The sequence below is a fragment of the Larus michahellis genome, chromosome Z, assembly GCF_964199755.1.
Source record: "Larus michahellis chromosome Z, bLarMic1.1, whole genome shotgun sequence".
Taxonomy (NCBI): domain Eukaryota; kingdom Metazoa; phylum Chordata; class Aves; order Charadriiformes; family Laridae; genus Larus; species Larus michahellis.
The window spans coordinates 79,184,045-79,199,241 of record NC_133930.1 but is presented as its reverse complement, the minus strand read 5'-3'; the positions used below and the strand labels follow the sequence as shown (position 1 = coordinate 79,199,241).

The window sequence follows — 15,197 nt, the reverse complement described above, 5'->3', positions numbered from 1 at the left end:
CAAGTCTATACCTTGAGAAGATGCAGTTTTCCTCCTGAACTTCTTGTACAAATTAAAAAATGTTTTGTAAATAAGAAGCACTGCCTTTCTCCTTCTTTCTTCAAAGATAACGATCCCAGACGAACTTTGCTAAGTTTTCCCCTCTCGACTGAAGGGACTTGAATAAGGGAACCTGATAATAAAGACGAAAAATTTACTGTACTATAGCAATATTCAGTAGGCGCTGTTTAACGTGCTAATGCACTTAATATTGTGATATTAATTAATGCAAATTTTCATTCTAGTAAGTATCAATATATATCTGCATCTCTTTCAAGCGCAAGTTGATCATCTTGTTTTGCAGAAGTTCACTTTGTTTTTTTACAATAAGTAGACTCAAACAAGTACAGTCCAGGCTAATACTTATGTACATGGCAGGATTAGATCTTGGGCAAATTCTTATGCAATTTAAGCACGCTAATAGCACATTGATCAGAAAATGAAGCTGAACACCAAACTGCCATTTGGACAGTTGCTAGACTTGCAAAAGATACATTACTTACAAGTCAAAGAGACCGAGGATGAAAAGAAAAGATTTTGAAGGAAAAGAGTTTTTGTGTGTGTGTGCCTCTGTGCAAGAGAGATGGAAATGAAGCACATTTCTTCTTCTTATCTTATACTGCATAATTTTGAGTGCTCCACAGCTCATCTAAAATGTGTTACCAGTAAAAAAACTTCTGAACTAAATTGAACCTGGTTACGTAAGTCTGAATTTGTGCTCTGCAAAACTCCAGAGTGGGGACAGCTTTGCTTCTTTGCCGTTTCATACCTCAAAACCAGTCTCTGACCAGCTTTTCCAGAGCGATATCACCATGTGTATCACTTCCGAATTTGGATATGGAGTTAAATTTGGTGACGAACTGCAATTCCTCCATATATTGAAGGGAACGATTTTATGATACAGCTTGCTGTTAGCAGACAGGGCAGCCAAAAGACCTCCTAATCTCATTCCCACACATCTATCCTTACTATCACCCTTACACCAGCTCTTATCTTATTCCAACATTAGCTAGCTAATAGAGCTAAACCAGCAGGAATCTAATGCTACAGAGAAATAGCTGACTTAGCTCCCTGATATGCCTCACTGCAAGGTCAAAAAAGCACCCGTGAGGGTGCAAAGGAAGCAACAGCAGCAGCAGAAGCATGAAGGGATGGATATTGGCCTGCCTCTTTCAGAGGCAACAAGATATTGGACTAGCATAGCTATATCAAAGCTCAAACTAGCAGCAACGGCTTGACACAATGGAAGCCTGAAAGAATTATCCATGAAATTTTAGATTAGTAATTCTTACTCTACATTGTCAAAAAAAAATTATCACGTTTGAAGTTCATATACACAATCTTAAACTAACAAACAGAGAAATTAAGGTAACTGAAAAAGCTACTGCTTATCTACTTTTTTCTACACTTACCTCCCTCTATATATTTAATTAGCCTTATGTTATTAACATATTTGAAACTTACGCTGTCTGGCATAGCACAATATACAGTAAATCCGCAGTAATCAGTAAATCTGCAACAGAACAGTGTTCTTTGACAGCCAATTCAATTCAAACTAAATGTGTACAATGTGATTTGTGTCATTGCAACAAAACAGTGGAGTAAAGATATACACTAGAAATTTGCAAAGGTCTGGAATATTTTTTAGGTTCACTTAGATTCTGACCAAAATCCATAAATACTTATTGGTTGTCATACATTTCCCCTGGGCAAAACAGCCTACCTGCTTCAACTGTGAAAGAAAGGAAGGAGATGGTTCCCATGTGTTGGAACGTTGACTTTTCCGTGTTACACCAACTGCCCCCCATTGCAAGGCCAAGGAGTGTGTACAAAACAATGCCCAAGCAACTTCCCATCACAAAATTCTCAGCATCATTTTTCTCCTGAAATTCCCTCTAAACATTTAGGGTACCAATAGTCAACTCGTAAGTTGCATTTCTACTTTGCTTCTCAGAATAATAGTATCTATAAATACGATAAGCTTACAGATACATCTTTACACATAGCTTTTATTTTATTATTTTGATTTTCATTTGAATGTTTTCAGGAATACTATATTCTGTTCTGCTAAAATTGGCTGAAGGTTAAGTGGTGCTCTTGTATGGAGGTGAAATGTTATTGTTTAATAAGGTAAATCAAAATATACTAGATTTTTTAAATGCAGGAAAGAGAGACTGCATTATGTCTCTTTGATACTCAATATTTACAGGAAGAAACGCATCTGCTATATGTGCTGCATGGCTGACATCAAGCAAGGACTTCATGCATTCCCATCAAGCTTTTGTGACTAATGAAACTGGGCACTTGCCCACCATCCATTCTACTACAGATTTCCTCTTAAGGAAAAAAACGGTCACAATTGGCCAGTGTACAGTTGCAATGAGCAAGTGAGGCTAATTTTAGAGCATTTGTTAATAGCATACTTTGGACGATTAGTGTAATCTCAGGAACTTTTATCCAGCTGCAGACCTAACCACTTTCAGTACTTCAACACTGCCGGAATAGTCACTCTATTAGCCTTTGTTTGATCCAAGAAATATAAAATGTTGTATTAAAAAAAAATAAAAAAATTAGCCTACATGAAACTGCCTGATTTACAAATTCAGTCTGGCTTTCTCTATTCTGGATGTCTTTTAATTTTACCATAAGGATAGTCAAACACCGGAACAGGCTGCTCATTCAGAGAGGCTGTGGAGTCTCTGTCCTTGGAAACAGCCAAAATCAGACTAGACATGGTACAGAGCAACCTGCTCCAGCTGATGCTGCCTTGGGCACATGAGACTGGATTGGATAATTTACAGGAAGCCCCTTCCAATTTCAACTATTTCATGATTCTGTAATTGTGATATATTTATCAGTATAGGTAAATTCATAGCAGCCGATGGCAGGAAGATCACACAGAGTGTTTGGAGGCATCTAAAGGGCCTCGAGATGCCCAGTTGTCCGGGTGTCAGGCAATAGTTGGATTGCAGATTGAGGTTCCCTGTGCTTCCTTTAGACTCTTAAAGAAAATGTTGCTTAATTGTCTGCCATGACTTATAGTCTGCCTGACAATAAAGTCTGTATCTAAGCAACAGACAGAGAAAAGCAGACCCCAAGAAACCTGAAGGGGAATCCACAATCTACTGTGCAAAACACTGCTTGAGATAGATCCTGTCTACTCAACTTGTATAGCTCAACAGAATCAATCTCTTCTTAGAAAAGTAAAGTATACAAAATATGGCAAAGCTGTAACTAACCTTCACAGAAAAAGTCTTAAAAAAGGTAAAGGCACCTGTCTCCTTTTTTAAGCTGAAAAGAGGTTTCCTGTACCTGTCTACACTGATCAACACAAAGAACAGGAGCCTAATTGAAATTAGAGGAGACGGACATCACTGTCAAAGTGACCCTACTGCCAGATGTGAAAGGAAAATGGGCTCTGTGTTACTTCAGTAGCTCTACTCAGATTTCTGCATTTACACAAAATCTTATGTAGTGGATGTTCCAAAAGATAAACTGTGATACAGCCTTCTGTAACATACGGTGTTGTCCACTGTCCTTTGACTGTATGTCCAGAAATAAACTAAATTTAATATATTTGAACTATGTGTTTGACCTGGGTCTAACACTTCAACAGTAATCTCTTTCAGACTGATTCCCACAGAAAAAATAGTAAGTTTTTACTGATGAAACACTACATAATCAGACAAAGTAATACCAGCCAATCTTAAGGGGCAAACCCCCAACAAATATATAAAAGCAAAACACTGTAATCATCTTGAAAAAAATTTTCTAAAATCTAATTAAATTGTATGATACAAGTCAATCTAGGATAATCACAGCCCTATAATTTTCTTGCTGTGGATCCAACACAACAGCTTTATATTTTTGTCAAAGCCATATTCATAACTCTTCAAATACCTCAGTTATAACAAATGCACATAACTTAATGAAGAATCAAGTAATTTAACAGGGACTGTTATAAAAACAGCCTTGGAAGTTATTACAGCAAGTTTCATTGTTTGACCACTTGACTACAGAAACACTGCAGAATGGATTTCAAAATGTATACAAAGATTATTAACTACCAGCTGTGTATACGGCTCTATTAAATACCAAATGTTCTGCTGAGGCTATCTAGAAAAGGTCCCATGAAGGGATGCACCTAAATTACATTCCTAACCTTTCCTAAATTCATGTAATGCTCTTCAGACACAAAGAAGCTTTTACCCAGACAAAACCCTATCCTACAGATCTGTGGCGAGTGCAAACAAACTAACTTCTTTTAGAAGATCCAGAAGTAAATTATTAAATAAATGAGAGAAAAATAAGCTTCATTTACAAAGTTTTCGCATTTGCTAGTTTAACACTAAAGTAAAGTCCACCAAATAAGAACTGCAATAAGTTTGCAGTTAGTTCCTGGTAAAAAGTAAACTCAAGTTAAGTGGAAAAGTTATTTTATCCCAATTTTGTGGAACTTAACAACAAATTCCACCTCTGCTATAACTAAATTTCAATAGACAGAGTTTCACAAACCACCTAGAACAGACAATCTCTTGTTTTGCTAACTGTTTTATTACAAGTAGTCCTACATTCCTGGCAGAACAGGATGCGTTTTCTTCATGACTTTTTCTTGCAGAAGTGCCTTTTAAATCTATCTTGAACTTCTACTAACGCCCAAAAATGCATCTTGCAAGAGGCAAAGTGAGTATGTTCAAGTATTATATCTATGCTCACACTATCAATTTGAGATGTTTCCAAAGCAACAAGAAAACCGGGAACAACTGACAGCTCTTTTCTTTCCCAGCGATCATTTTACCAGTGATAAAGTTTCAAAATTTTCCTGCACTTTTGCCCAAGTGTTGGTATCAGCTGGGACTGCCAGGCAGCCCTGGTCTTTGTGGAGCTGTAGCTAATTTCCATCCCTTTGAAGATCACAGTCCTGGCAGAGTGTACATTACTGTTCCACAGGTGATTTACCATTCACGTGCTGCTGTTCTGCATGGTTCCTGAAGAAAACAGCATAGAAGTAGGGTTCAAATACAGCCCCCAATTAGTTGTCATTAGGGCATTTTGTGCCTTACCCTCCATGGACCGTGACTAGTCTTAGGATGTTAGCTGTGCCCAGTGCAGTGACCTGCCCAATGACGGGACATGAATCCTGCTGGTTTAAACCAATTTATTTTTTTTCCTTATTATTTAGATAGCTTTAAAGAAGAATGTCTTACCTTGGCGTATAAAAGTTTGGCTGGTATCTAGTAATATATCACAGCCTTCTACGATTGTTCTTTCTATGGCTAGATTCTTCCGGATGTTTTCTGTGTCACTCACTTCATCGTGCATCACCCTGTGAGAAACAATGCAAAACGCACTTTAAATCCCCTGAAATGTTGTGTCTGTTTTCACTTGGACTTCCACAGTGTAGACACAGAAGGTAGCTGATGTCCTTTGCCACCTGCTACAAAGCAGATATACACATCCACATGATCTCTCCAGAGCAAGTTTCTTGCCTTTTATTCCCTCCCTTGCAATCGCTTCATTTTTTCAGCAGTGGAACCAATTTTGCCAGACTTGTTTTTAGACTATTTCTAAACACATCTGACAGATGCCACCAAGCTAAAAACCCTTCACAGCTGATAGAATAGTACTTCTTGATCCTTAATACACCAGGCTGCCACAAAGCTGGAAGTGTTTCCTAGCATTTTGTATTAGTTATAACACATTGTAGAGTCTCTGCCCATGACTGCTTTGCTTCAGTTTACATCCCAATGTACCATTCACTTCCCCCTTGCTTCCTATAACAACCACAGCCTTGATGGCTCACTGCTCACTTTCTCCCATTTTTTTTTCTTATATATCCTCCCCTTACACAGACGATCCTGATTTTTTCAAGGCTGATACCAACCCAGAAGTTTATGTGGTATTGTGATGTATAATAGTTTTCTAAACTGGCACCGGACTGCACTATGTGAAAGCTCCTCCTCCCTCAGGCCCCCATTAAAGGGATGGAATGAGTCACAAAGCTTTATATTTATGGTCTATACTGCCTGCCTTGTGAGCAGAGGAGCATCAATCAGTCTCAGCCTCCAATTCTGGACGTTCAGTGACAAATTAGTTGGATCAGCAATGAACTCTGACTTATGAGATGAAGCCAAGCCAACGCTGATTGATCTGCTTGTGCACGTAACCCTGGCCAGAGAAATTCTCTGCTTTGCTTGAGTGGAAAGGAGACATTACTTCTTCCTACTTCAGATGGCCTCAGAACAGGGCAGAACTTGCTGAACACTGCAGGAGTCAAACACAGACATTTCTGTAAAAGATATTGGCTGCCCAGCTCTTTAAGAACTTAGAGCTTGAAGAAGTGGCACAACATGACCTGACCCAGAAAGCTGCCTCTGTTAAAAGATACAGCAGGACAAAAAGGAAAAAATAATGAGCTCCAAATTAACAGGTAGTTTGCACAAGGCAGCAACTTTGTCTTAAAAGAAAAAGAAAACTGAGCAGTCAAGAGCATGCAATTAACAAAAGCTATAAAGCGATCCCTCTTTTACACTCCAAGTACACCTTTGGTGAATACTCCAGATACCCAAGAGTATATCCTGGAGTTCATGCAGCATTTCTCTGTTCACAGCAGCAAACTCTGTTTCCCAGAGATAACAACTGAATTTCTTTCTGGGCTGACAGAGGAGAACATCTGAGAATGGTCTGGGAGTTCAGGGAAGAGCTTAATTTTGCAGGTTTCTACAGGGATCAGCAGTTCTAAACGTATATCTTTAGTTCCTGTTTATCTGGCAGTGTTTGAATCATATGTGAAAATCAGTTATTTCATTAACACACGTGAACTATAATACAGATTGAGAACTCGGTACTTTTCAAGACCTTCATTGATTCCCATTCTCAGAGAGTATCAGTCCTTTTTCTTTAAACTGTGAAAAAAATCTATGTTTCTCTAGGTAAAGGAAATTCCTTTGGTCATAACCCAGGAGTAGGTGGTTCCTATAGCAACTCCTATTCTCCCCTACCCAAAATACAAGGACACACTTGTAGATTTATGATGTTAGCCAAAAAGAAAAAAAAAAAAGATGAGTCAAAATATTATGTTGGGGTATTTGGGTATTTTTTAATTATCTTTTTTTGGTTTTGATCCTTTTCTTGAAAAGAATTTTTTAAAAAGAACAAAACCAAACCAAAATACAGAAAATATTTTTTTTCATCTCAAAACCTTTGATTCAAGATTATCAAACTTAAGGTAGAAAAATCTTACCTTGAAAGTTCTTCTAGTTTAGATTTAGCAAATTCAAGGCTTTTTCGCTCGACATGTTCATGTGGTGTGTGAGCCAGAAGTTCATGAAGTGTTATAATATATCTAGGAATCTTTAAAAAAATTAGGTATAAAATCAGTAAATCCTTAAGAGAATAATTCCAATACAGCTTTTTAAAAAATATTAGCCATTACTTTGGTCAGAAAAGTTTTGCAAACATAGTCTTTTTTAAATTAATATCCACAGCTAAATTATTATACATACATTCTAAATATAGCTACTGCCAAAAATACTGAACTTTTGGGTGACAGAGATTGCATATGCATATGCATATGTATGTTTTCTGTTTGAGGAAGCCCAAGAACCATTTCTTACATTTTAGGGAAAATATCAGATTAGAGGCGGCCACAAATATGACATTAAATGTAATTGTTTCATGCTGCTATCCCAGTGCCAATAGAGAAAACTTTCCAAACTCCCTGGGAGATCCATACATACCTTCCCTCAATTTCAACAGGATATGTGCATCTAAATTTCTTGTGACTTTGAAAATGCCAGCTGACCTGTCTGCATTTAGATAAAATTCATATTGCGTTAATGGACATGGAAGAATACGCAGCATTTGACTATTAAAGGCCGGCCACAGGGTAGCACAAGAACCCTGATCCATTTATTATTACCTAAAGTAGTTTTAGGGCTTTTAACCAGAACCAAATGGTACTGCAGTATAACTTGTCTTTACAGAATAAAAGTTATTTAGAAGACGGAGACATGACTTATTATGCTGAAGTGAAAAGTCATCAGCAATGACATCCTCCATCACATATGAATAGGACGCTCTCCCTCTCTTCTAAGATCCCATAACTTTGTTTTAGCTCAACCAAAAAGTCCAAAAGCTCAAAAATATACAAGCTCAATGCTAAAGAAATGTATTGTTACAGGTGCTAATGGCCCTTTAGGCTAACATGAATAACTATCACTGACACATTATCACTGAAGTCCCTTTTTTTTTTTTCTTTTTGACTCTTGGTCTGCCAGTAACTGAAGAAACTGAGGGAGTTCACTATTCTCTTGATGAGTAAAATGTTAGGTTAAATAAAATCATTAGACCAGTGTTTCATAGACCTCTTAAGACAGCTGTAAATAATTAATCCAGGCAAGTCAAGTCAAAATATCAGAAGGATAAAGTTCACAAAACTTTTGCAATATATTTTTCATTTTCTAAAGACCAAGTCGCTGGAGAACAAAGTGGTAGGAAAGTTTCAAAATGCATTCCCAGTAAAATGCTTGTGGCTGCTCTAACATGCTATACCAGGTATATTATCCCTCTATGGACCGCTTTATAATCCTGCAGCAGGCAGAAGTGAAGTAATAATTTCTCAGCTTTTTTTCTTTTGGCGCTAGTCCTTACCCCACATTCCCCTTCAACATACGTAAGATTCTGAATAGAGAGGAATCATTATAGTTGGAGAAAAGATCTCTACAGGCAGAGTTTCAGTATAACAACAAAACCCATGTTATTTCAGTATAATAAATAATTAAATTTCACTATAATAATGAAATAACTTAATTAATTTGCATGAGAATATTTTTAGCAAAGCAAGAACAATCTTCAATCAATCACAAAGTCAGTAACACAAAAAGAATACAGGAAACATTAAAAACAAATAGTCACAAAAAATATACAGAGACTACCTGAAACATGGGGTAAGTAAGGAAAGTTTCCAGCATTCGCCCCTCACATGCTGGGTTGGCTTCATATTGCTTCAAGAGTTTGTCAAAATCTCTGTTTTGCTTACAGTTTGCCAGTACTTGTAGACTATATTGATGATTCCGAACAAATTCTTGATATATGTTCAGCATTGGCAGCAGAATGTCAAATAAGTCAGCTAGAAAAAGTCAAGAAATGCCTTTTTTTCCAGCTACCCATCTCTTGAAATATGTTTAAAGAAACTACTATGTTCTACCAAAGTGAATTACTATAATCAGTTCTCTTTCCAATATACTGGGTTTTTAGAAACATTCAACTCAGCTCTTTCACCTGCCAAAACATGGTTGTTCTGATTAGCTAATAATCAGACAATATGACTGAAAATTCGGGGGCACATGTCTAATCAATGCTTAGGGCAGAGGCATTCTCATACACAGACTGGAAGACAGTCATTACTGCCCACGTGGGACTCCCACTACACCACATCTTGTGGTGTTAGTTCTGGAAATGCATTCCATCCAAAAAGGACTTTAAAAAAGTCTTTCAAAAACCCCACACCAACGTTACTGTAATTTCAAAAATAAATATGAAAACTGTACCCCTAGAGAAAGTACAGTAACTTACCTAGGATTAAGGTAGGCCAATTAGCTATTCTTGCTTTTAAGCCTTGGTGAAATATCTCATGAAGAAACATGATTGTTTCACTGAAAAAACAAGTATTTAAACAAACAAAAAGACAATTCAGGTTTTATTTTTTGATTAATAATTCACAGAGAAACATATCTTCCTCATTAGTAGTATGTTCTGTACTTTGCTTGAAAAAACAGAAGATAGTTATTATTATGAAAGTGCTTCCTTTTATTGCATTGTTTAAAATTTTCAGTGTAGTATGTGCAAAAAAAGAAGTGTAGAAAGCATATTCTAACTGTTCAGTTCTTTTAAATAAAGCATCTATTAAATAACATGTTCCACACAGTTTAATAAACAGGTTGTCCAAGAATATCCTTGACAATGCATTCCATAGTTTAAGAGAACCAGTAAGATGCAGAAACCTCAAGCCACTGGTGGTAACCTACATTGTTGCTTGCTTCCGTTTAAGATTTGAAGCTTACAGCTTTTCCATAACATGAAATGTAATGCTGTATTTTAGCTTAGAAGGTCAACAGACATCCCAGTTGTAAGAGAAACCATAAAGCGTGTAGTGATCATTAATGAGCTATGAAAGGGAGACCTGTCTCATAACTAAAGGAACAGGAACATGTTGTATTTCTTAGAAGTTTGGGGCGGACTTGGATGCAATCCCAATCCTGTATCAAATGTTAGATGCCTGCTGGCTTACTTGTACATACTCATTACAATAGTACTTGGATGCTTAATGCAAAGAATAATTATTTTTTGTAGGATATGAAAAGACAAGTCAGAGGGAAGGAGGCTCCTTAGGCAGGACAAGAGAAAATAAAAGATTTGATGTACTCATCCTCAGGGTCTTATCTGGATCATATGAGGCCACTAAGTCGAATTTTGTTCTCTTAAGAGAAAAAGAAACAGCAAAGGTGACAGAAAATTATAAGAACTGCCCCAAGAGGCACAATTTGTCATTTTCTTCCTCTAGCAGAGAAAGAAATAGAATGTAAGGAGGCAAAAGAGGTCTAGCTGGTTTCAAACAGCATCACCAACAGCACCTTGCCTTTTACCCCTGGAAACATGGTCTACCTCAGTGACTTGACTTAGAGTAAAAAAACAAGTGCCAGACCTCACTACTGTAAACTGAAGCAGAATGAGAAGAAGAGGTTGCAGAAACCCACCAAAAGTGAACCAAAACCCCCATACCTGTTGAGGAAAATGCTACTAACGTCATCGTGACTGATAGGTGGCTTCTTTGAACTTGCAGCCATTCTTAAGGGCCGCAGAAAACAGTTCACAAGAACATAAAGTTGATGCACATATTCAGATTCAGCCTCCACCATGTTAAAAACTATCTGGTTCCTTTTTCTCATGCTTTCTGCATGGGGAGAACAAATATAATCTTGAACAATAGTTTTCCATTTTCTTCTACATAACCAGCCCCGCATAAAGCTCTGGACCTAAAAATGGACCAAGCAGAAAAGAAGAATGAGAAAAAAACATGACACGACTTATCATATAGTCTTAATTGTAGAAATAACTCTCTAAATGAAATGCCTCTGTGTAAAAAAAAAAACAAACAAAAAAAGTCTGTTGCCGTTATTGATCTATAGTTTTTATTTTTCTGTACGTTAATGAAATTCCCACAATCACTTGGTCATATTTGTTGCCAGGAAACAGACTGAAAAGATACCACATACATATAAAGGTACCTTTTACTGCAAGTTCAATGTTGCACCTTCGTATATACTATTCCCATCAGCACAACCGTGCTACATGCTGCGCAGGCTTTTTAACTCCTTTTACCTTTTTTAGTCCCCTTACACATTTCTCCTATTCTCTCAGAAGTATTGTGCAATGCTTCCAGGTAACACATTTCAAGACAGACTCAATATCATTATTGACATAATTCTAAAATAGTTGCTAGACTCAGTTTGCTTTCTGTTTTAAGTAGATACATCTTAGCATGTGTATATAAAGCTAATACCAATATACTGCTTAGTATCAGACGAGGCATATTTATCCAGAAAAGGCATATTTTTGGTGTTCTTAAAAAGTACCTCTGTGTCATGGAAAAATCTACTTAAGCACAATATCCATTGAAGTTACAGTGGATTAAAGGTTACAGAAAAGGTCTACATCTGGTCACAGAAAATTTCAGTATGTCTTTGCCCTGATCTTGATGTGAAGATCATTCATCTTGAAAAAGAAATGCAGAATCTCACTGGTAGCAGTTTACTCTGAATAAACAACTTTTAAAAAAGGGCCTAATTGTCAAAACCATCAAGATGTAGAATGCAGTGAATTATATACAGAACCAGAACTCTCCTTCTATGAAAAGAGACATTTCCAGCTTCTATTACACTGTTTAATCTACATGAAAAAAAGTCACGCAAGGGTACCAATTCAGTGCTCACCCTGACTCAGACTGTGTAACCCAGAAAAAGTCAGAGACCAAGCCCACATACCATAAAGGATATTATGCAATTTGAGAGACTGAACGCTGAGAGGATAAGGGTGACACATACAGGACCACAACTTCAAGCACGAATTCCATTTATTAAATTAATTCCCCATTATTAAAAGCACTGGCCATAGCATCCTGGAACAATCACCATCAAACAGACCGGCTGAAAACCTAAATCAAGGCTGCCCTCTGCATTTTCAATATTTCTATTCCAACTGCAGTGACAGACTATAAGTCATTCTCTTATATCTTTATAAGCCTTTAAATAAGGAAGGAGTGCAAAGTCACTATACACGTGACTCCGATGGGAAAGGCCCATGACTTAATTTCAGTCTTTACCAACAATTGAATGCAACGCGCAAGCTTCTTCAAGAGACTGAATATATACCTCGCAAGTACAAATTAATGCTTAAGTAACAAATACACCACAGGATAAATGTGGCACTGAAACATAGGAAGCTGATGTAATTTAAGAGACTTAAGTAGGGGAGGGAAAGGAATCTTGCTATTTGACTGTACTTAAAGAAAATAAATGAAAACAAAACTAGACAGACTAAAACACAACAGTACACACCCCATCCCACCCTTCTCCTCTTAAGCACAGAAGACTGCACATGTTTACCTTTTTAATTTTTTTAATATCTGGATCCTCATCTTCCTGGTTGCCTTGATAAGGTCTCATTCTTTCTTTTGTTTTATTGAGAGCTATAATCTGACAAAAACAACCATTCATTAAATGCTTTCTCAAGGCAATGAAACTCTTAGCTACAGAACTAACAGAAAAATATTTTCCCCTTCTTCAAGCCTGCTAAAGCTGCACAGAATGATAAGCACATATTTGGTCACAGGGACCTGAACACAGTTCTCTGAAAACCAGCAAGGCTCTTGACCCAGATGGAGGACGGACCAGAAGAGAGCTGCTTCTCCTTTCAAAACCAAGTGCGCCTTTCAGACTTTATCAGCTCAGGACTGCAACAAAATTTTTAACATTCAGTGAAATAGAGCAGCTTGGAATAGTTCTCAATACTGTCACAACCAAAGACAATGTGTCCAGGGTCAAACGCCTCGTGTGAAGACAAGCAAGAAATAATGCAAGCAATGGCACCCATACTGCAAAGCAATGTGTCATTTTAAAGACTCTGACAAAGAAATAATCCAATCAGTTCAACAGTCCCCGATAGTTCTAAGAAAAATATTTAGCCAAGGGTTCATAGGGGGATTATTACCTATTAACCTTACTGGGTTCCATTATTTTCACAAATATTACAGAAATATTGAATATTATTGCAATGTACACAGCAAAATGTTATAATTCAATGATTGCTTGATGTCTCTGGCACATACCTCAGATTTAAGTCTTTCAATTTCCGTGTCTTGATCTTCAAGCTGATGTCGAAGCTGATTGGCTGCAATCTTTTCAGTCTCTACAATCTGGACAAGGTGAATGTACTTCTGCATTAACACCTCCCTTTCAATCAGAATATCTGAATAACTAAAAAGGAAAAAAATTTACATTAGTAAAAATAGCCACACATTGTCTTCCATATCCCCTTATGAGATACCGACCGAATAAACATTGCACCAATGACAAGAAACCCGCAAAGCTGTGTCTGTTTGGCTTACTGTATAATGAATAGCTTGATCATAAATCCCCCAAACTTATAGTGTTCAACATCGTTTTTAGACACAGGTGCTAGCAGTACCCAGCTTCCCAGTATCCAGTTATCAACAGCAAGATAATTGCACTAATTTTTTTATAAGCTTCTAATTCTCAGGCTAAGCCCAAGAATTCTATTAATTCTATTTATTTTATTTATTTTAACGGCTGCTTTTTTTCTATCTTTTGTGAGGACTTGGGGGAAGCATCTGGCACTTCATCAGAACTATTTCTAATTCTCTCCACCTGTCAGATCTCTTTATGGAAGATTTCCCATCATAACTGTTATTTTAGTTTGCTAGCACCTATTTTATTGTTTAGGCTAGTTTGAGATTATTCAAATATATGTATGTATTCTGATTAGTAACAACAACTATGGTATCAGTCTTTCTTCTAGCTTTTGGGCAGAAAACTGCCATTGATTTGTATTTTCCTGAAAAGGGACAGTATCCCTAGTGCAATTAGATGTCACAATCAGAGCCTGCACTGGAAGTACTGTTCCCAACTTCACGTAAAGGAGAAATCAGTTTCTTCCTATGCAACACCTTCATCAGACTGGTCTTTCATGTGGTTCAGTCTCTTTCACTCATAATTATCTCCCGTAATTTAAATGTGCAGAAAATGCACAGTCTTATGACGTGCTTGTTTGCCGGCCTTGCTTCAGCAAAATCTACAGACACGAACTGTCTCTTTACCTAGGTTTCAGGAAGCTTGCTCCTCTGAGAGTTAAACAATTTTACAAGATAAAGACCAAAGTGCACAAAACACGCCAGACAAAGCCCTATATCTTTGACACGGGATGTCTTATGTTTTTATGATCTATCATTGAAAATGCTGACTATCATATCTTTTTCCACTCTTAAGTTAGCACAGAATTTGACAGAAGGAATTTTTGGATTCCACATATTTTCCTTTTAAATTTCTTCCTACTTGTTACAGCACTCATTGAAAAATTAACATTTGCTATTAAATACTGTGAGGCTTTAAAAAATGTAATAATGTGCATCCTCTCCAGTTAATCTTTTTTTATATATATTTATTCACATTTCAATCAGTATTAGTGCAGCTATATAGTGGAGGGGACCAATACTGAATACAGCTATTAAATTCAACAACCTAGAAAGCAAGCTTAGATTTAAAATAATTACAATGAGTTCCCACAGCTATCATAAAGCAAAAGTTTTTCCTCCTTGAACAGATTATAAAAAGAATAAGAAGTGAATTTAATTCTATTGCATCTATTGTTATATTTTAACTACTACAACAGTAAACAACAAATGGCCCCCAAAAAAAACAACTCAGGGCGTCTCTTCCAGAAAGTAAAACAACATACACACAATCATCTGTCATGAAGCAATCCATATTTCTTAACTCTGCAATAAACAGTAATAAATTATGAGATTTAGTTCTTTAAAATTGTTCAATAATAATCTTTTGTGTTTTGCAAGAATACTGTTT

The 15,197-nt window shown here is 36.8% G+C and overlaps 1 protein-coding gene across 2 annotated transcripts in view; it reads right to left on the bottom strand.

The window, feature by feature from the left end:
* The window catches only part of RASGRF2 (Ras protein specific guanine nucleotide releasing factor 2), a 131,764-nt gene that overhangs the window by 64,375 nt on the left and 52,192 nt on the right, over positions 1-15,197 (bottom strand). For both annotated transcript variants that reach the window (XM_074570633.1, XM_074570634.1), the window contains exons 3-10: positions 13,427-13,574; positions 12,705-12,794; positions 10,822-11,075; positions 9,616-9,695; positions 8,976-9,169; positions 7,283-7,392; positions 5,247-5,365; positions 12-172 (exon numbers count right to left, since the gene is read on the bottom strand). In XM_074570633.1, coding sequence (XP_074426734.1) covers positions 12-172; positions 5,247-5,365; positions 7,283-7,392; positions 8,976-9,169; positions 9,616-9,695; positions 10,822-11,075; positions 12,705-12,794; positions 13,427-13,574 — 1,156 coding nt within the window. The remainder of the gene's footprint in view (positions 1-11; positions 173-5,246; positions 5,366-7,282; positions 7,393-8,975; positions 9,170-9,615; positions 9,696-10,821; positions 11,076-12,704; positions 12,795-13,426; positions 13,575-15,197) is intronic.